This window comes from Cnephaeus nilssonii, assembly GCF_951640355.1.
Source record: "Cnephaeus nilssonii genome assembly, chromosome: 6".
NCBI lineage: Eukaryota > Metazoa > Chordata > Mammalia > Chiroptera > Vespertilionidae > Cnephaeus > Cnephaeus nilssonii.
In genome coordinates this window covers 25,818,076-25,838,795 of record NC_137077.1, presented here as the reverse complement: position 1 = coordinate 25,838,795, position 20,720 = coordinate 25,818,076, and the positions used below count along the sequence as shown (strand labels likewise).

The 20,720-nt window shown below is 39.2% G+C and overlaps 1 protein-coding gene across 1 annotated transcript in view; it reads left to right on the top strand.

The window, feature by feature from the left end:
* The window catches only part of RERG (RAS like estrogen regulated growth inhibitor), a 111,924-nt gene that overhangs the window by 75,829 nt on the left and 15,375 nt on the right, over window positions 1–20,720 (top strand). The window contains exon 3 of the mRNA XM_079775424.1: window positions 20,063–20,119. Within this exon, the coding sequence (XP_079631550.1) occupies window positions 20,063–20,119 (57 nt within the window). The remainder of the gene's footprint in view (window positions 1–20,062; window positions 20,120–20,720) is intronic.

The following is a 20,720-nucleotide window of genomic DNA, read 5'->3' as shown; positions in this document are numbered from 1 at the left end:
AGTTGTGTGATTTTGCCAACATATGCATCAAAATCTGTGCCAATTACTTCAAAAGCAGAACATACCAATGACAATATGGCTTCAGAAAGTGTGTATAAAGATATGCCAGTGATGTTTTTAGGTGATTTAATGAAAGAGACTGGTATTACATTTACTTCTTCTCTCCCACCTTTTCTTTCTTCTCTCCCCTTCTGACCCAAAATGTTATTATTATCCAGAAAAAAATTCTAGAAAAAGCAAAACAGAAAAAGAGGCTAATTGATAAATCACTATCAATAACTTATAATTGACAATCCAATCACACCACATGAGCCTTATCAACCACACATCCATATAAGGAGCATGTATATAACCAGTAATAAATAAATGAACATGACAGTGGTTTGGTGAACTTTTAAAGTTAATTTATATCAGGACAAAATGAATAAAAAAGATGAAGTATAAAGAAATCCTTCTATAAACTACCCCAGTGAGCTGTGTGGAAACATTGTTCTCTGTCCATAATTTCTAGCTGTTAGATTTTGGTTTTGGCTGACAATTTGCTCTTAAATAAATTGCCAGCAAGAGAATATGCTTATGTCATTTGTGGTAAAAAGAAAAAAAAATCAACAAAGTTAATCTGAAATGCAACCTTTTAATTTGAATAAAGTAATAACTCTGGGATTATTAAGGCTAAAGATAACATATAAGTTTATGAGTATATGAAAAAAATAACACATTATTATTATTAATAGAGCATAAGCAAGAGTTTGTGATTTTATATCTATACTAGAGGCCCAGTGCACAATGGGGTCCCTCGGCCTTGCCTGTGCCCTCTCGCAATCCGGGACTCCTCAGAGAATGTTGGAGAGCTGGTTTCGGCCTGATCGCCACAGGCCAAGCTGAGGGACCCCACCGGTGCACGAATCTGTGCACCAGGCCAGTTTTGGCCCGATCCCTGCAGGCCAGGCCGAATTCGTGTACTGGGCCTCTAGTATGCATATAAGATCTTTGGTTAATCTCTTCCCACCCTTCCTTCTCCCCCCTCTGAGATTCATTAGTCTGTTCCATGTTTCTGGGCCTGTGGTTTCCACTTCTGCGTTGAGCATCTGCCCCCTGGTAGTCAGTGTGCATCATAGCTACCAGCCAGTCGGCCGGTCACTTAGGCTTTTATATATATACATATACTACACATTCTTATAAAATCTGTAAAGTTAGGTGAATATGAGTAACTTGAAAAAATTAGAAATAAACTAAATAAAACTAATTTTGAAATGTTAAAAACTTACCAGTGAATTCTATTTCAAGCCCTAGGGTGCCACTGAAGATCAGTGTAATTTGTCTTAGTATTGTTACACACTTAAAATATACTAAAATACATATAATGCATGTCAGAGCTGAAAGAAAAGGGAAAAATATTGAAGATGCATCAATAACAACATGGTAAGGGAGCTCTGGAACCTACTTACAATAAGAAAAATGCTAAATAATATCATTACTTTTCTTGGACCATTAAAAATTGGAAGTTGCTGGACAAGCCACCATATAAACAAATCTTGAGAGAGACAGGCAAATACAGGAAGTCATAGCCAAGATCAGCTTACATGGACAAAAGCTGATGGAACTATGAATGGGTCTCTAATTTAAAAAGTAGACAACATGTAAGAATACATGGATAATGAAAACAGAGGAATGGGAACTTCCTAAAAAAATTAATAGGATTTTCTAGAAATCAAAAGTATTGTAACAGAAATGAAGAATGCTTTTTCTCTATAAATCAATAGGCCAGACACAGCTGAGGAAAGAATTAGTAAGCATCAACATATGTCAATAGAAACTTTCTAAACTGAAATGAGAAGGGACAAAATAATGGGGGGGGGCATAGAATATCAAATAACTGTAGGATAATGTCAAAAGGTGTAAAATGGAATAGTTGGATTATCACAAGGAAAAGAAAAGGAATGGAGCAGAAGAAATATCTGAACTAATGACTGAAAATATTGCAAAATTAATCATAGACACCAAAGCCATAGATCCAAAAAGTTCAGAAAACACCAAAAACATACACATAAGCATATCATATTCAAACTCGTGGAAAAAAACCACAAAGATAAAGACAATATCTTAGAAAAAACTGGGACTGGGGTGGGATTATCTAACCTATTGAGGAGCAAGTATAATAATTATTTAAAGTGTTCATAGAGAAATATAACACCAACCTAAAATTTTATAGCCAGTGAAATTATTCTTTAAAATTAAAGCAGAAATAAATATTTTTTTAGACAAATAGAAACTAACAGAATTCATCATTAACAGAGCTGTCCTGCAAGAAAGGTTAAAAGAAGTTCTTCATGGAGGAGAAAAATGATATAGGTCAGAAATTCAGATTTACATTAAAACAAGAAAAGGAATAAATGAAAGTAAACTAAATTTTTTGTTTCTTAACTGATCTAATAGATAATTATAGCTCAAAGTAATAAGAGTAATGCTGTATTGGGTAATTACAGCATCTAGATAAGTGAAATGAATGATGAATGCTATGAGATAGGAAGTAGAATTGGAACTATTGTGTTATAAAATAGCTTGCACTATCTGTGAAGCAGTACAGTCTTGTTTTTAAGTATATTTAATTGTATATGTATATTGTAAACTATAGAATAACCACTAAAATTTTCTCAAAAAAGTATATTGATATGCTAAGAGAGGAGTGAAAATAGAATTATATACAGTTCTCAATTAAATCCAGAGAAGCCTGAAAAAGAAGAAAGGAGAAATAAGAAACAATAATTACAACAAATAGAAAACATTTAGAAACATGGTAAATATCAATTCATCTATATTAATAATCATTTTAAATGTGAATGATCTCCATACACCAAATAAAAGAGATTGTCAGAGTAGATAAAAACACACACAACACAAGCCAACTATTTGTTGTCTGCAAAAAAACACACACAATAACTTTAAAGACACAGGTTAAAATAAAACTTAGCAAACCATATCCAACAACCTATAGAAATAATTATTCCCAACCAAGTGTATTTATCACACTTTAAAAATCAATTAATGTATATATCATCTGAACAGGCAGAAGAAGAAAAATCACATGATTACACAAATAGATGCAAAAAAAAAGGCATTAGACAAAATCTAACAGCCATCTCACAGTCATTCATGATAAAAACTCTTGGGTAAACTGGGAATAGAGTGGTACTTCCTCAGCTTGAAAAATAACATCTATAAAAACCTACAATTAACATTATCCTTAATTGTGAGAACTAGAAGTTATCCTGCTAAGATCAGGAATAAGGCAAGGATGACCCTTTCACCACTCCTCTTCAATATTGTCCTGGATATTTTTAGTTAGAGCAGTAAGACAAATAAAATAAAGTGTGTACAAGTTGGAAAGAAAGAAGTAAAATTGACTTTGTTCAGTGACATCATCAATATAGAAAATCTGAAAGAATAGACCAAAAAAAATTCCTGGATCTAATAAGTGACTATGACAAGGTTGTCAGATACAACGTTAGTATACAAGAGTCAATCACTTTCCTATATATCAGCAGTGAACAATTAAACTAAAACAGTGTCATTTTTATTAGTACCTCGAAATGAAATACTTAGGTACAGCTCTAACAAAATATGTATCAGTTGTATATGAGGAAATCTACAAAAATCTGACCAAATAAATCTAATAGATCTATATAAATTCCATTTTTATGAATAGGAAGTCTCAAAATTATCAATATGGCAGTTCTTCCCAAGTTAATATGAAGATTCAACGCAATCCCAATCAAAATCCCAGCAAGTTATTTTGTGGATACTGACACACTGATTCTAAAGCTTATATGGAGGAGCAAAAGATCCAGAATGGCTAACACAATATTGAAAGAGAAAAGGAAAGTTGTAGGACTAACACTACCTGACTTCAAGATTTACTATAAGCTACAGTAATGAAGACAGTGAAAGAATAAACAAATCGGTCAATAAAACAGAATAGAGAGCCCAGAAATAGATCCACACACAAATAAAATGTCAACTATCTTTGACAAAGGAGCAAAGTCTTTTCAACAAATGATGTTGAAATAACTGAACAACCACACGCAAAAAAAAAAAAAAAAAAAAAAGAATCACGATGCAGAGCTTATATTCTTCACACACACAAAATCTTTCAAAATAGATAACAGACCTAACTGTAAAATGTAAAACTAAAACAACATAGGAGAAGATCTAAGTGACACCTTGGGTAGGGCAATGATGTCTTAGTACAACACCAAAGGCATTATCTGTGAAAGACATAAACTGAACCTCTTTAAAATTAAAAATTTCTTTGTGAAAAACACTGTCAAGAGAATGAGAAGACAAGCCACAGACTAGGAGAAAATATTTGCAAAAAAGACATTTTAATAAAATACTATTATCAAGAATATACAAAGAGCTCTTAAAACTCAAAAATAAGAAAACCAATCTGATTTTTAAAATGGGCAAAAGATCTGGACAGACACCTTACCAAAGAATAGAGACAGATGCAAATTAACTATGTCAAAATATGCTCCATGTCATATGTCATAGAACTGAAAATGAAAATAATGAGCTACCACAACACACCTATGAGAATCGCCAAAATCAAAACACTGATGCCAAATGCTAACAAGGGTGTGGAGCAACAGGAACTCTCATTTATTGTTGGTGGAAATGTAAAATTATAAGCCACTTTGGAAAACTGACATTTTCTTTCAAAACTAAACATACTCTGACCATACAATCCAGCAATTGTGCTCGTTGGTATTTACCCAAAGGAGTTGAATACATATGTCCACAGAAAAACCTGCACCTGGATGTTTATAGCAGCTTTATTTATATTTGCCAAAACTTGGAATCAACCAAGTTGTTCTTCAGTAGGTGAATGGATAAATAAAGAGTGGAATATCCAGACCACGGGATATTATTAAGTACTAAAAAGATATGATCAGTCAAGCCATGAAAGGACATGAAGGAACCTTAAATGTGTATTACTAAGTAAATAATGCCATCTGGGAAGACTATATACTATGTGATTCCGAATATATGACATTTTAGAAAAAGGCAAAACCATGGAGACAATAAAAATGTCATTGATTGCCAGTAGTTATGAGGAAGGGAGGGATGAATAGGCATGGTTTAAAGGCAGTGAAACTATACTGTATGATATTATAATGGTGATTATATGTCACTAGAGGCCTGGTGCACAAAATTCGTGCACGGGGGGGGGGGGTGTCCCTCAGCCCAGCCTGCACCCTCTCCAATCTGGGACATCCCTCTCACAAGCCAGGACTGCTGGCTCCCAACCGCTTGCCTGCCTCTGCCTGATTGCCCCTAACTGCTTCTGCCTGCCAGCCTGATCACCCCCTAACCACTCCCCTGCCAGCCTGATTGATGCCTAACTGCTCCCCTGCCGGCCTGATTGCCCCTAACTGCCCTCCCCTGCTGTCCTGGTCCCCCCCAACAGCCCTCCCCTGCTGGCCTGGTCGCCCCCAACTGTCCTCCTCTGCCGGCCCGGTCACCCCTAACTGCCCTCCCCTGCAGGCCTGGTCACCCCCAACTACTCTCCCCTGCTGGCCCGGTCACCCCTAACTGCCCTCCCCTGCTGGCCCAGTCACCTCTAACTGCCCTCCCCTGTAGGCCTGGTCCCCCACAACTGCCCTCCCCTGCTGTCCTGATTGCCCACAACTGCCCTCCCCTGCCGGCCATCTTGTGTCCACATGTTGGAGTGATGGTCAATTTGCATATTACCTCTTTATTATATAGGATTATACATTTGCAAAACTCATAGAATGTACAACCCCAAGAGTGAACCCTAACGTAAACTGTCAACTGAGTGATATTGATGTCTCATTGTAGATTCATCAATTGTCACAAATGTACCACTTTGTTGTAGGATGTCAGTAGTGTGGGAGGCTGTACATGTATAGGGGTAGGGGATATAGGACACTATTTTTTTAATATAAATTTTTTGTTATTTCAGAGAGGAGGGGAGAGAGAAAGAGAGAGAGAGAGAGAGAGAGAGAGAGAGAGAGAGAGAGAGAGAGAGAGAAACATCAATGATGACAGAGTATATCACTGATCAGTTGCCTCCTGCACACCCCCTACTGGGGATCAAGCCTGCAACCCAGGCATATGCCCTTGACTGGAATTGAACCTGGGACCCTTCAGTCCACAGGCCAACACTCTATCCACTGAGCCAAACCAGCCAGGGGCAGAACTCTATTTTTTGCTTAGTTTTGCTGTGAACCTAAAACTGCTCTAAACAATAGCATATCTATACTAATAAAAGGGTAATATACTAATTAGACCAGGTGTCGACCAGACATCTTCCAGTCATCTGGTCTGGTCCTCCTTCCAGAAAAAGCCACAGTGGCAGGGGCTGAGGCAGAGGCGGTTAAGGGTGATCAGGCTGGCAGGGGAGGGCAGTTAGGGGTGATCAGGCTGGCAGGCAGAGGCAGTTAGGGGCGATCAGGCAGGCAGGCAGGCAGGCAGGCAGGCAGAGGTGCAGGGATCGGGCCTAAACCAGTAGTTTGACATTCCCCAAAGGGTCCCGGATTGGAGAGGGTGCAGGCCAGGCTGAGGGACAACCCCTCCATGCACAAATTTCATGCATGGAGTTAGGGGTGACCGGGCCTCTAGTTTTTATATAATGAGCACAAAATCTGGACAGACACCCCACCAAAGAATATATGGATGGCAAATAACCATATGAAATATTCCCAACATCACTTGTCATTAGAGAATTACAAGGAATCAATACGATAACAATACAACCCATTAAAATGGCAAAAATTCCCCCAAAATAAAAACAAAACTGACAATATGGAATGCTAGAAGGATTTGAAACAACAAACTTACGCATTTCTGGTGGGAGTGCAAAATGGTATAGCCACTTTGGGAAACAGTTTGGCAGTTTCTTATAAAGCTAAACATAATCTTACCATAATCCAGCAATTGTGCTTCTAAATATTTACCCAAGCAGCCTGACAACTTATGTCTACATAAATACCTCCATGCGAATGTTTACAGCCAAAACATAATTGCCAAAAATGGGGAGCAATCGAGATGTTCTTCAATGGGTAACTGGATAAACAAACCGTATATCCATACACAGAAATATTCAGCAGTAAATAGAAATAAGCTCTCAAGCCAGGCCGTGACACAGAGGCACCTTAAATGCACATTGCTAAGTGAAAGACATCAGACTGAATTGACCTCATGCTGCATAATTCCAATCACAACTTGACACCCACATATAATAATGGATAGGAGTGAAGGAAGAACCATTCTGTCTTACTTTGTTGTTTTTTCTTTTGTAGTTTTGGAATAGCTCTTTAATAGCCCTTCCTGTCTCCAGCCTTACCTGCATCTGCCCAGTTCATCTTGACACTGAAACAGCATGACCTTTATTAAACAAAGCGATGATCATCTCATCCTTGTGTTTATAATACTATAATGCCTTCTCGTCATTTTAAGCATAATTATAAATTTCATAGCTTGGTTTATAAGCTCTTCATAATGTGGGAATTTTCCAGCCCAGTCTCCCCCAATGCCTCTCACTCCCTTATTTTACCAGGCTCAAGTTTTCCATATACAATATGACATTTTAAGTCTCCATGTGTTTTTTTTAAGAGTTTTTTGTTTGTTTGTTTGTTTTAAGATAGCTGTAGGAGTGGTGATGCGGCTGCAGATGAAGATACCCTATTGCTAGTGGTCACCCCCCACACCCGTAGGCTAGAGTCATTGGCACAGCCTGTAAATCTACATGTGTCCATATAGGCAGGAAGCAAAATGAGTGTGGAGCAGAGAGTATGTATAAGCAGAGTAACTTGTAAAATCCTTGATTCTTTATCAAATAAGGCATCCAGTGGGGTTATACAAGATATTTCTCTGCTTCTCTGGGATACTTAGTTCCTTTGGATCACTTTTATGCCTCAACAAAGTCCAAATATTCCCAATCTCCAATTTCTTATGTGCTCTGGTAATATAAGCATAGAAAAAAATTAAGATATTAACATACTTGTTTCTTCTTCCAGAACAAAGTAAAAATTAAAAGTCCAAATTTTATATCCAAATCTCTTAAAATTTTAGAAAATAGTTAATGTAATAAAAATAATATCACTTGGTATGAAATATTATTTATAATTAAAATGACAACAAATTATAAATTATTAAATTTAAAACTCTCATTTGGGAAATTTAGAGATGTATTTCTTAAACACCACTCGTAATTAAAACAAATAATAAATTTCAACTTATATAAAACTGGTTTGAATTATTGGGCACAGTATCAATAGCTTTTGATTTATTAACCTTTAAGATATAAATGAAAAGACAAAACCAAACCAGTTGATTACCATATTCCAAATTTAATTTCTCCTGTTTCAAATTTAAATCCAAGAATTTATTTTCATTCAATCATACAAGTTAATTTTTTATTTAAAATAAAGTTTTTTATTTTATTTTACATTCTTTATAAGCATTCCCATACTTCTGCTTCCTATCAAACATGTTGGAAATTGCAAGTCATGGTCCTGGCAGTTTTCCCATTCTCATTAGTCATCCCCACCAGTTGTCACTATCAAATTAACCTTTACAGAAAAAAAAGAAAGAAAAACAACACAAACACTATATATATATAAATTAACCTTTACCTTACCATTCCATAGCAAAAGAGTCAATTTTCAGAACTTGGAATGCCCTGAAGCTAGACTATCAGGCTAAGTTTTCAGAGTTAAGAGTGCTTCCTAATGATTATTGGAGGTTTCACCATTTCCCTTTAGGAAATTCTTTGCAAGGAACAGTGACATTTATTCTGTAACTCTTTCTCAGAGTGGTATTTTTGTCAGATGCAGGGTAAGTCAAAATTTTCTGGCTTAAACAAACACAGTAATTTAAAGGCAATCCTTAAACCTCCATCTGGAATTGATTTACTTCTCATTTTAACTTCTGGCATTATAAAGCATCCACTTTTATATTACATTAATTTTAAATTTCCATTAAGTTGTTCACTGTCTGTGTTTTACAGGGCTTAAGGATTTTTAATGCCAATTTATTTTGACTAGCACAGGAATAGAGCAAGGGTGAGATGAAGTAGCGGGTGGGGGATGGAGCTACTTCAGAAACTACAGGTAGATGAACAAATTTTTGTCCACTGGCTGATCTGTTGATTTTTTTTTTTTTACTTCAGTTAGAAGTTTTGAGGAGTTGAGGTGGGGAGGACATGGGAAGCAAAGGAGGACACCGTGAGATGAGCCTGAAACTAGAATTCTGTGCTAACTCCACTTTCCTTACTTTAAACTATCCACATGGAACATCTTATACATGCCCAATGCATTTACCAATCGCTAGAAAGTGTCACTCTGGCAATGAATGTATGAAGGGAAGGATAGATGATACAGGGTAAATAGATGGATGGATGGGCAGATGATATGTCTCTACCTGGATGTTTTCATTAATGTCTCATTCAACAGGTTCATGTCCAAACTTACTTGACTTTAACTCATTTCCTCATTATATTCTACCTCAGAGAATAATGATAACACCCCGAACTTTATTCCATGTGGGCTAATCTGTCTTCCTTACTCTCTATATATCCAATCAATGAATAATTTTTATAGGTGACCGGATCAAATTGAGCCACCTCCCTAAACAGAACTCTCTGTGCCCATAGACTTCAGGGTAAAACCCAAGCTCTTCAGTGTGACAGATAAGCTCCTTCACAGCCTGGGCTTTGAAGAACCTCACAAACTCTCCCCCATGTGGCTCCACCTACACATCACTCAACCTGCCCTGAACAACATGTGATTCCTCACTAATCCCGGCTCTCCCAGGTCTAGGCCTTGGAACATAATGCTCTTTGCTTAGAATGCTCTTCCTAAATTAGTGAGCTGTCACTCATGAAGACTCAGCTCACAAAGTAGCTGTAATATGAAGTCATTTCTAATATCTTATTTAGGGAATTCTCTGTCTTGCTTTTTTCTGGTGCCTAGCACAGTGTTGAATAAATAGTTATTGATTAAATGAATGTGTGTGAAACTCACAAATTTGGGGAGGAGAGAAAGGTTTAATGGGAAAGCCAAATGGATAAGCATTTGAAAATTATTAAATTTAGATATCAGTTTATCTGCCTGAAATCTGATTTCTGTACACACATCTTTGCTCTGAGCCGCTCGCTCTCCTTAAGACCTGATACTTCAAGTCACACAATTTGCTGGGTTCTTTGAAATCTCATTTCCAGTCCAGCCTGTTTCCATCCCCTTTTAGTCCATCCCCTCAATTCAAAAAGGGCTTCTCCTAGGAATCCTGAAATTCCAAACTGGCACATTCTTGGTCTCAATCATCGACCGCTGTTAAGCCAAAATTTCAAAAAGCTGTCCTGGCCCCCACATGGCCCAGATCAGGTCTCAGTGCCAAGGTCTCCGTACTTCACTCTTTGATTTGAGGCACAATGGCCAATGTTTCTTGAAGGAGGCTAGTCATAGAAAAAGAGGACTGCTAAAAGGAATATGAACTTGGTAGTTGATGTTTGAAGAAAGACCCAGGAATAAGGTATGAAGGAACAGGAGTGTTGGACCGAGGGGTCATGGAAGAAGGAAATTGGATCTGGAGGCTTGATTTGAGAGGAGAATGACAGCAGTCCAGGTAAAGGAGGGAACAAGGTGAAACTGACCTTCCTCTTAGATTTTAGGTAAACCCTCTGGTTTGTTGTGTCTAAGATGCAACAGAAGTACTTTATACTACATACTACTCTGATTTTGTCTGTTACATTTTCTCTTCCAGAAAACCCATGTTTTCCCCCCTCTGAGGCACTAAAGTTAGTTAGACACACCTCAGTCTGGCCTTCCTTCTTTTAGCTAGGCATCATAACAGGACTTGAATAGGATAATATTCTAAATTACCCAGGTATCTTTTATTTTTCCCAGAACATGCAAAGATGCAGACTCTCAACTGTTCAAGCATAGGAACTGTATCTTATTTTCTTTGCAGTCTTCCTGGTTGCCTAAAATGGTTCCTGGCATCCTGTTTTTTGTTGTTGAAAGAATGAACTTGTTAACGACTGAGGAGATGAATAAGGAAACAGTTGCTCATCACATACTACTTATCTGTATCATATAATGTCTGCATCATTAGATTCTTGTTTTCCTCATTTGCTGCATCTTTGAAGACCTTTTCAAGAGAAAAGCAAAAATCTTACTTATATAAACGTTTCCTTCCTGCTCCTTGAAATTCGTATTCTCTTTCTGTGTTGCCATGGTTTCTGGTCATGGATAGTCCCCCCATTAAGGATGAAGAAATCTAGTCATAAACAAAAATGCACTTTTGAAAACTTGCCTCTCGGTAAGATCAATGTTCATATGGAAAATAATTCCGGCCATTGAGAATTGAATCATATTCATAGAAATATTAAAATATTAAAATATAATGATAAGTAAACTAAACAAACCTGGATTCAATCTCAGTCTGTCTTTAACTGCTTTGTAAAATAGACAAATTTATTTACTTTTAAGTTCAGTTTTTAATGGATAAAATAAAGAATATTAATTCTTACTTTGAGAGTGTTTATGAGAAATAAATAAGCTTGTAGTCAGCATTCAATACAAACTCCCCTTTTGATAGCATTCCAGAAGTGCATTAGTGTTTTTATATGTATTTAAAACATAACTAAAACTACCGAATGGTATTTCCTAAGAATATATATACTTGAATCCAACAGCTAATATGATTAAGAAATGAATACTTAATTACACAAAATTAATTTAACCAATAAACTATCACCAAATATCTAGGGTAGAATTCTCTTTATACCAGGTGGGGCTAAAGTAGGTTTACAGTTGTGAGCATGCAAAACATAGTTTATTCTTATATCATTATTTGTTAACTAGAAGCCCGGTGAACGAAAGTCGTGCACGGCGGGGGGTTGTCCCTCAGCCCAGCCTGTACCCTCTCCAATCTGGGACTCCTGGAGGGATGTCCGACTGCCCGTTTAGGCCCGAAACTGGTGGGATCGGGCCTAAACGGGCAGTCGGACATCCCTCTCACAATCCAGGACTGCTGGCTCCCAACTGCTTGCCTGCCTGCCTTCCTGATTGCCCCTAACTGCTTCTGCCTGCCAGCCTGATCACCCCCTAACCACTCCGCTGCCAGCCTGGTTGATGCTTAACTGCTCCCCTGCCAGCCTGTTTGCCCCCAACTTCCCTCCTCTGCCAGCCTGGTCACCCCTAACTGCCCTCTCCTGCAGGGTTGATCACCTCCAACTGCCCTCCCTTGCAAGCCTGGCCCCTCTCAACTTCCCTCCCTTGCAGGCCTGGTCCCTCACAACTGCCCTCCCTTGCAGGCCGGGTGCCTCCCAACTGCCCTCTCCTGCTGGCCATCTTGTGGTGGCCATCTTGTGTCCACATGGGGGCAGGATCTTTGACCACATGGGTGCAGACATATTGTGTATTGGAGTGATGGTCAATCTGCATATTACTCTTTTATTAGATAGGATAGAGGCCTGGTGTATGGGTGGGGGCCAGCTGGTTTGCCCTGAAGGGTGTCCCGGATCAGGGTGGGGTTCCCTTGGGGCATGGGGCGGCCTGAGTGAGGGGCCTGTGGTGGTTTGCAGGCTGGCCACGCCCCCTGGCAACCCAAGGGGAGGCCCTGGTATCTGGAATTTATTTTCCTTCTACAATTGAAACTTTGTACCCTGGAGCAGAGCCAAGCCTGCTGCTCCCTCCGGGGTGGCAGCCATTTCTGAGGCAGTTAATTCACCTTCTACAATTGAAACTTTGTAGCCTTAAGCAGAGGCCTGAGCCCGGCCAGGGTGTGCGGAAAGCTTTGCTTCCCCTGTTGCCGCCGGCAACCCTGGACTGCTCTCTCAAGCTCCATTCTGCCGCCATTTGTTTGAATTTGTTTACCTTCTATAATTGAAACTTTGTAGCTTGAGTGGAGGCTTAGGCCTGCAATGGCTATCGGAAAGCTTGGCTTGCTCTGTTACCTGGGAAACCTTGCTCTCTGTGGCTGTAGCCATCTTGGATGGGGTTAATTTGCATACTCGCCCTGATTGGCTGGTGGGCGTGGTGTGGCTGGTGGGCGTGGCTTATGTAGCGGAGTGATGGTTAATTTGCATATTACCATTTTATTAGAGAGGATTATTGTGTTATTTTCCATGAACAACTGTAAACCTAATTTTGCCCCACCCTGTATTTGTAAGTATGATTATTTGTACTTCTCTGAAGCCTTTTGTCTACTGAAGGGTTAGAGTTAAATTTAGGGCTGATAGTAGAGTTCAGGAGTAGTGGTTCCCCTCCAGGAACCAAGACAAGAGGTGTGGTGAGTTCATGGATTAAATTCTACTTAGTGAATTTCCATTTTTTAGAAACTGGCTCTTTTTGATACCAATGAAATTCAATGCCAGTAACACCAAAAATAAACCACATATGAGGAAGAATGATCCAAGTAGGTTATAAATTAGGTAAAATGAGGAAAATGGTCTTCTCTAGATTAGACATGTTTGGCTTATTTAGTGAAAAGGTATGGGTTTTCAAGGCAATGGAAAGAAAGTCAGATATTTCAGAATGCAGAGACTTAACTGTAACCCATCAAACATGTCAAACCTTAAAACTTCTAGAAAGATAAGACCTTATATCAGACTTCCAGGGTAGTAGAGGTTATCAATACCACCATTTTTATTTCATAAGAAAACCTTGCTCAAAATAGTGGGGATGGAGAGGACAGGGTATTCAAAAGAAAATTAGATCAAGTTTATAGTAACTATTTTAATTAACTATAGAAGTATAATTTGTAGAAGGATAATTTGTAGAAGGATAATAAAACAGCCAAGACATTTCAGATGATATATTTTTGTAACCTTTTAAGATAAAGTTATAAAATTATGGCATGGTTCTGCTGTGAGTTCTATTGTGTTAATTTTTCTGCAGATTCTCTCAATGTCTGATTATTATTTAATGTTAAGGAAAGTAAACTATGACTTAGATTGATATACTTTTTCATCTATTTAGCAAGTATTTTTTAGTCTACTGTATGCCAGACAGATACTCTTCTATAAAGTCGAAAACAGTGACGAATAAAATACCCTCATGGAGTATACATTATAAAGAAGGAATCAACTAAAATAATAATACTAAATAATCATTCCAGTTGTTTTTATTATTATTACTACTAGAGGTCCAGTGCAGGAATTCATGCATGGGTGGGGTCTGGCCGGGCCTGTCAGGAGATGGAGATGGCAGGAGGTTGGCCAGCTGGCCCACCTCATTCAGGGCTCAATCAGGGCCTGGCTGGCTGGGGAAAAGGGGTCATGGGTGATTGGACAGCGGGCCCCGCCCCTGATTGGGGTGGGGGGCCAATTGGGGGCGGAGCTCGCTGGGGGGGAGAGGCCACGGGCCGATCGGGGTAGTAGGGGCTCATTGGGGGCGGGGCTGGCTGTGGGAGGGGCCGCAGACAGGTGGCAGGCTGGCCCTGCCCCTGATTGGAGTGGGGCAGGCAATTGGGGTTGGGGCCAGCCTAGGGGAAGGGCCGCAGGGGGGGTTAGCCAGCCACCCCGCCCTCGATCAGGGTGGGAGAGGCCAATCAGGGGTGGGGCCGGCCACGGGAGTTTGGCCGGCCGACCCCATCCCTCGATCTGGCAGTTTGCTGGCCGCAGTGGGCATCATAACGACTGGTCACTGCCTTTTTATATATATAGATTATTAGTATCATTATTGTTGGTGGTGGTAGTAGTAATGGTAGTGTGTTTATGGAAGACCTGACTGGGAGAGTGGCAGGAAATGACCTCTTATCCTACTACACTGGCCATTGCTCATTCTGCTTAATGTTCCTTACTGTTCTGCCTTCAGGCCTTTGCACTGACTGGTCCCTCTTCCTGGAACACTATTTTCCAAGATATCTTCTCTCATCTCTTTTATGGATTGTCTGGTCACCCTATCTTAAATAATAACTCATATCTTCATCTCTCAATGCTGAATCCCCCTTACCCTGCTCTATATTTTTATCCCATAGCATCTATCACCTCTAATCTACTATGTAATTTATCACTTTTACTTTTTATGTATCTTCCTCTTAGAATATAAGCTCTGTAAAGTCAGGGATCTGAATCTGACTTATTTGTTGGATTAGTCCAAACACCTAGAACAGAACAGAGTAGGTATTCAATAAATATTAATCCAATGAGATGAGTTCAGGGAGAATTTGGGGAAAAGATGTGACATGAGCTGGTATAAGTTTTAATTGAATCATTGACTGCTGTGTAGAAAGTAGTTTAAGGAGGTTCTGGGGTGCAGATGAAGTAGGAATCCCACTGAGGAAGCAACAGTATTATTGTTAACATGTAAAACCATGTGATGAGAGTGGTAGTGGTGGAGGGGGTGAGAAGTGATAGAATATATCACAAATGAAAATTGTATGCCATAGCCCTGGCCGGTGCGGCTGAGAGGATAGAGCATTGGCCTATGCACTGAAGGGTCACAGGTTCGATTTCCAATCAAGGGCACACATACCTAGGTGTAGGTTCAATCCCAACCCAATTGGGGCTTATGGGGGAGGCAACCAATTGATATGATATTTCTCTCTCTCTCCCCTCCCTTCCTCCCTGCCTCTCTCTCTTAAAATAAAGCAATGAAAAACATATCCTCGAGTGAGGATTTTTTTAAAAATTATAATAAAATCGGGAGCTAAAAAATACTGTTTTATAATTACATCAGTAAATTGTGAAATGTCACCCACACATCTCAATCACAATTTCAATAACAACAGAGCCTTTAACAGATATCACGTCCACAGAGGTAAAATTGTCTTCATTCTTTAGACGAATAATTTAAATTAATATGTTACTGAAAAACTAACAATAGAAAACATGTTTGTCTTTCCCATGAATAATCTGTGTGAGAGACAAATGCACATCATCAAATAAGAAACATATGACGTCAGTTTTTTCAAAGTGCTTTCTCTGTTTTTTAATGCACTCAAAATAGATTGGATTTTTAAACAAATGTATGATTCTGTTGTTAAAGCAACCATCAGATAATGATGTGTGTCTCTTTAAAAAGAATATAAAAAATGTTTCTATTGATTTTGTTGGCTGAGCCCAGCAACACTGCCCTGCTGGAAGGGGGCTGTCTAAACGGAGCCAATAATCCGAAGTCAGCGGGAACCACTTATCAACAGCAAACATTGTTTCCCAAAGGTGTTCCAGAATCCAACTCAACAGAACAAGTTCCTTAGAATGAAACCCCAGAGCTAATTTACTCCAATATTAGACAAAATTCTAACAAGCTTGTTAATATGGCTTATCAGTCTCTGGAATAATAAAAGTAGCAAAGCAGATGAATAGATAGGCTATTACACATAGTCTCAGTGACTGGCAGAAAGCCATGGTATTTGAGGAAGGAAAAAAATTATATTTATGTGTATATTAAAAATATATATTCGGATATATTCAAAAACTAAAAATACTCAAAGCCCTAGTACTCTGGAGTCGCTTTGCCTCAACCACTCTACAGCTTCTCAAAGTATTGCCACATAGCTGCACAGGGCACCAATCAAGGTTCCAGACATTTAAAAATGATTCAATTATGTTCACTATTCTCAGTTCTGAGAGATGATGGAGTGTCTAATACATTTTAGAAACATTTCTTTGACAAATGATTAGTTTTAATGGTCTTGCAACTGGGGTACTTCCAATGTTATGTAAAAAATCTTGTTAATTTTAATAGTGCATTGCTTAAAGATGCCAGATAAATGCATTTTTATAGGTTGTAACCTTTAAAGTTAAAACTACATATTCTAACAAAAGATGAAACTCTTTGGCTTCTGCAGGCAGTTATGTTTATTGCTGCTGCTGATTTAAAAAGGACCCTCATGGAGATGCTGGGGAATGAACCCAGGGCTTCATACATGGGAAGCAAGCAGTCTACCACTGAGCTACATAAACATATATATATATATATATATATATATATATATATATATATATATATATATATACACACTAGAGGCCCGGTGCATGAAATTTGTGCATGGGTAGGGTCCCTAGGCCTGACCAGCGATCAGGGTCAATTAGGGCCTTCCTTCCCCCGGCTGCTGGCTGGTGTCTTTCTTTGTTCTGTGCTTCCCCCTGGAGGTCAGTGCACATCATAGCGGGTGGTCGAACTCCCAGTCAGTCCATTTCCCAAGGGGACAATTTGCATATTAGCTTTTTATTATATAGGATAACACATAGACACTGATAACAGTGTGGTGATATCCAGAGGGCAAGGGGGGCAGGGGCTTGGTGGAGGTGGGCAAAGGGGAGGAAAATGGGGATGGAGACTGTGCTTGGGGCAATGGGCACACAATGCAGAATGCAGATGAGGTTTTGTTGAGTTGTACACTTGAACCCTGTATGATTTTGTGAACCAATGTCATCCCAATAAATTCAATTTTTAAAGAAGATCAGCAATAGAACGGACTAATCAGTCTTTAATTTAATTTATTATTTTTTTTGCTTGCATGTCCCTAAAACCATTTTGGAAAACTACGTGACCTCTTGTCCATTTTTTACTTTATATCCAATTTTTCCCCGTGAATTTAAATAACTACAAAGAGTGTAAAGATTCTGATGTCTCGTAAATATTGACATTTTAAAATAAGGACATTTATTTTACTCTTTTAAATGTATCCAACAGATTCTAAAGGACATATCTCTTTGATATTCAACACCATCCTTTAAAAAAACAACAACATGTGAATAAACTCTTCTTCACCAGTTGAAAAAAAAAACAGAAAAATATCTGTCTGGTGCTTACGACTTCTTACATGCCAATAAAAAGACTGTGTTAGTCTCAAGAGAGGGAAGAGCGACAGACTGAAAACTGAAGATAAAACCACAGTGCACGCCCTGTGGGAAGTACTGCAGGGTCAGTGGCCTGCTACTTCAGGCACTGCAAAAAATGTTGGCTCACATCCAGCCTTACACTCAGTAATTAGAAATAAATTGCTACTTTTAGTCTCCAGCCAAGCCACATATGCTTGTGGTCTGTTTTATGAGGTTCTCGTTGCAATGGGCACTGTGATCTCTCATATAAAACACTATGATAGTGGGTATAGATCTCTCTGTTGATTCTAACATAAGCAATCCTATATAATAAAAGCCTAATATGCTGTCTGGTCGTCCTGTCGGCCATTCAACCAATCAAAGCGTAATATGCTAACGATATGCTAAGGCTGCTCAACTGCTCACTATGACGTGCACTGACCACCAGGGGGCAGACAGTCAACTGGTCGACCAGTCGCTATGACATGCACTGACCATGCATGAAATGCTTGGGGGCAGATGCTTCAACCAGTAGGTTAGCTTGCTGCTGGGGTCTGGCCGATCGGGACTGAGCTAAACAGGCCAGACATGCGTTGGAGCCCTCCCGTGGCCCTTCCCCGGCTGGCCAACCTCCCACATCCCTCCCTTGCCCTAATAGTGCACCAGTGGTGTCCCTTGGCCTGGCCTGCACCCTCTCACAATCTGGGACCCCTCAGGTTATGTCAGAGAGCTGGTTTTGTCCTGACAGAAGAATGACCAGTCACTATTATGCACACTGACCACCAGGGGGCAGACACTCAACGCAGGAGCTGTCCCCTGGTGGTCAGTGCACTTCCACAGGGGGAGCGCTGCTCAGGCAGAAGCCAGGCTCACAGCTGGCGAGTGCAGCGACAGTGGTGGGAGCCTCTCCCACTTCCGTGGGGAGTGGGCCTAAGCCAGCAGTCAGACATCCCCTGAGGGCTCCCGAATTGCAAGAGGGCACAGGCCGGGCTGAGGGACCCCCCTGAATGCACAAATTCCATGCACTGGGCCTCTAGTAGATAAAGAAAAGATTGACAGTAACTTTCAATGAACTAGTCATATTTCTTTATGGAGTATCTTTAGTCTACTATATACAGGGCATTTCTGTAAAAATAAAAATACCCAAATAATAAATATATTTTAAAGTATAAAATATGACATACATTGATTCTTTAGTTGGGGTCAATGGGATCTCAGGAAGACCCACCATCTTCAGAGGGCTCATGAGCTGCTGACATTATGTACCAAAATGTGTGTATATTTTTCCAGAGAAAGGGTCCAAAGCTTTTATTGCATTTTGTAGGGTCTATGACACTCCCCTCTAAAAAATTGCTTAAAAACCACTGTTTTCAACTAAAATGCAAGTATAAAAAAAATTCAGCATGTTTCTCATGCACTTTTAAGGACAGTAGAGTCCACATATCTCAGCAATTCTCTTTCTCTGACGCATCTTCTAATTAAATATTATCCAGATGGCCTAGGGCTAGGCCTGAAATTCCCTTTAGCATAATGGACAAATTACAGGCTTGGAAAGAGACTCCTTGGGTGAAAAACCAGACTCAGCCACTAACTAGCTAAGTGAGCTCAATTAAACTAGTTAACTCTCAGGATCTCAGTTTTCTTATCTGAAAAATGGGACCAATCCCAGTACCTGCCTCCTAGGGATGAAGTGAGGGTTGAGGAGACCATGCAAGTGAAGTGCCTAGCACAGTGCCAGATCCTTGCCCTGACTCTAGTATTTCAGCAGCATTGCTTTTGATGAACTTTAATGAGTAACTAATAAAATACTTAATTTGGAATATTTTTATAATACAAATAACCAGCTAGTGGTCTTCTCATTGAAGGAACAATTACATCACATTTAAAACACACCTGTATCAATCATTATCAATAGTCAAAGCTTAGACACCTGTATTGTGATGCTCATGTCTGAATTCATTGTTTGGCTAAAAATTTTACATGTGAGCATTTTCACATTATGATTTTTTTTATTTGTTTGTTTTTAATCCTGTGGCTAAAGGAACAAATCTAAGCTGTTGATTAATGCATAATAAACCCAGTAAAATGGTACACCAGTTTTTAAGCCATAGTATAAAATTGAAAAGAACTTGAACAAACATAAATAAATGTATTGGGAAATATAATATACATATAATTTGATGGGCTATTTCTCTTTCCTTATAAGGATAAAAACTATACAAAAATGAACAAATTTGTTTGAAATGTTGCTCTTTTTTCCCACAGCTCTGGTAGTGCGATTCCTGACCAAGCGGTTCATCTGGGAATACGATCCCACCCTTGGTAAGTCAAATTTTCTTTCCTCCCACTCTCCAATCAAAGTTTATGACCCTAAAGAGAGAATGACATTTTCTGTTGCGACATTTTTAAGCACCTTGCAGATGTCTTGGAAGTGCTTTATTGAATCATGTGGAGACTTCCTCTAAGAAGCTAGATGCATGTTGCATGTGGTCTGTGCAGGATTTTAATGCCCAGAGGAAAAAATCTGGTCAAATCAGGGACAAGAAGGAAGTAAGTGCAAATGATGCTCTTCCATTAGAAAATGTAGCATCGTTCCGATGGCACACAGAGGATACAGTGGGCATGGCTACTTTGATGTGAGATAGAATGGCATGTTAAGGAGAGTGTAACAAAAATGGGAAAATGTATAAATAAATTGTGTTCCTTTCTCTCTTATCCCCAATGAAACTGCGTTGAGCCTATTTTAAAAATACAAAAGAAGATGCAAAAATTGATATATGTATCTTAAAAATAGCAATAATGTCTATGCATTAAGCATTTATCACATGTATTTTTCATCATTCAAAACAGGGTATTTATTAGAAATACTAGGAGCCCAGTGCATGAATTCGTGCACCTTGAAAGGAACTGTGGGCCGCAAGGC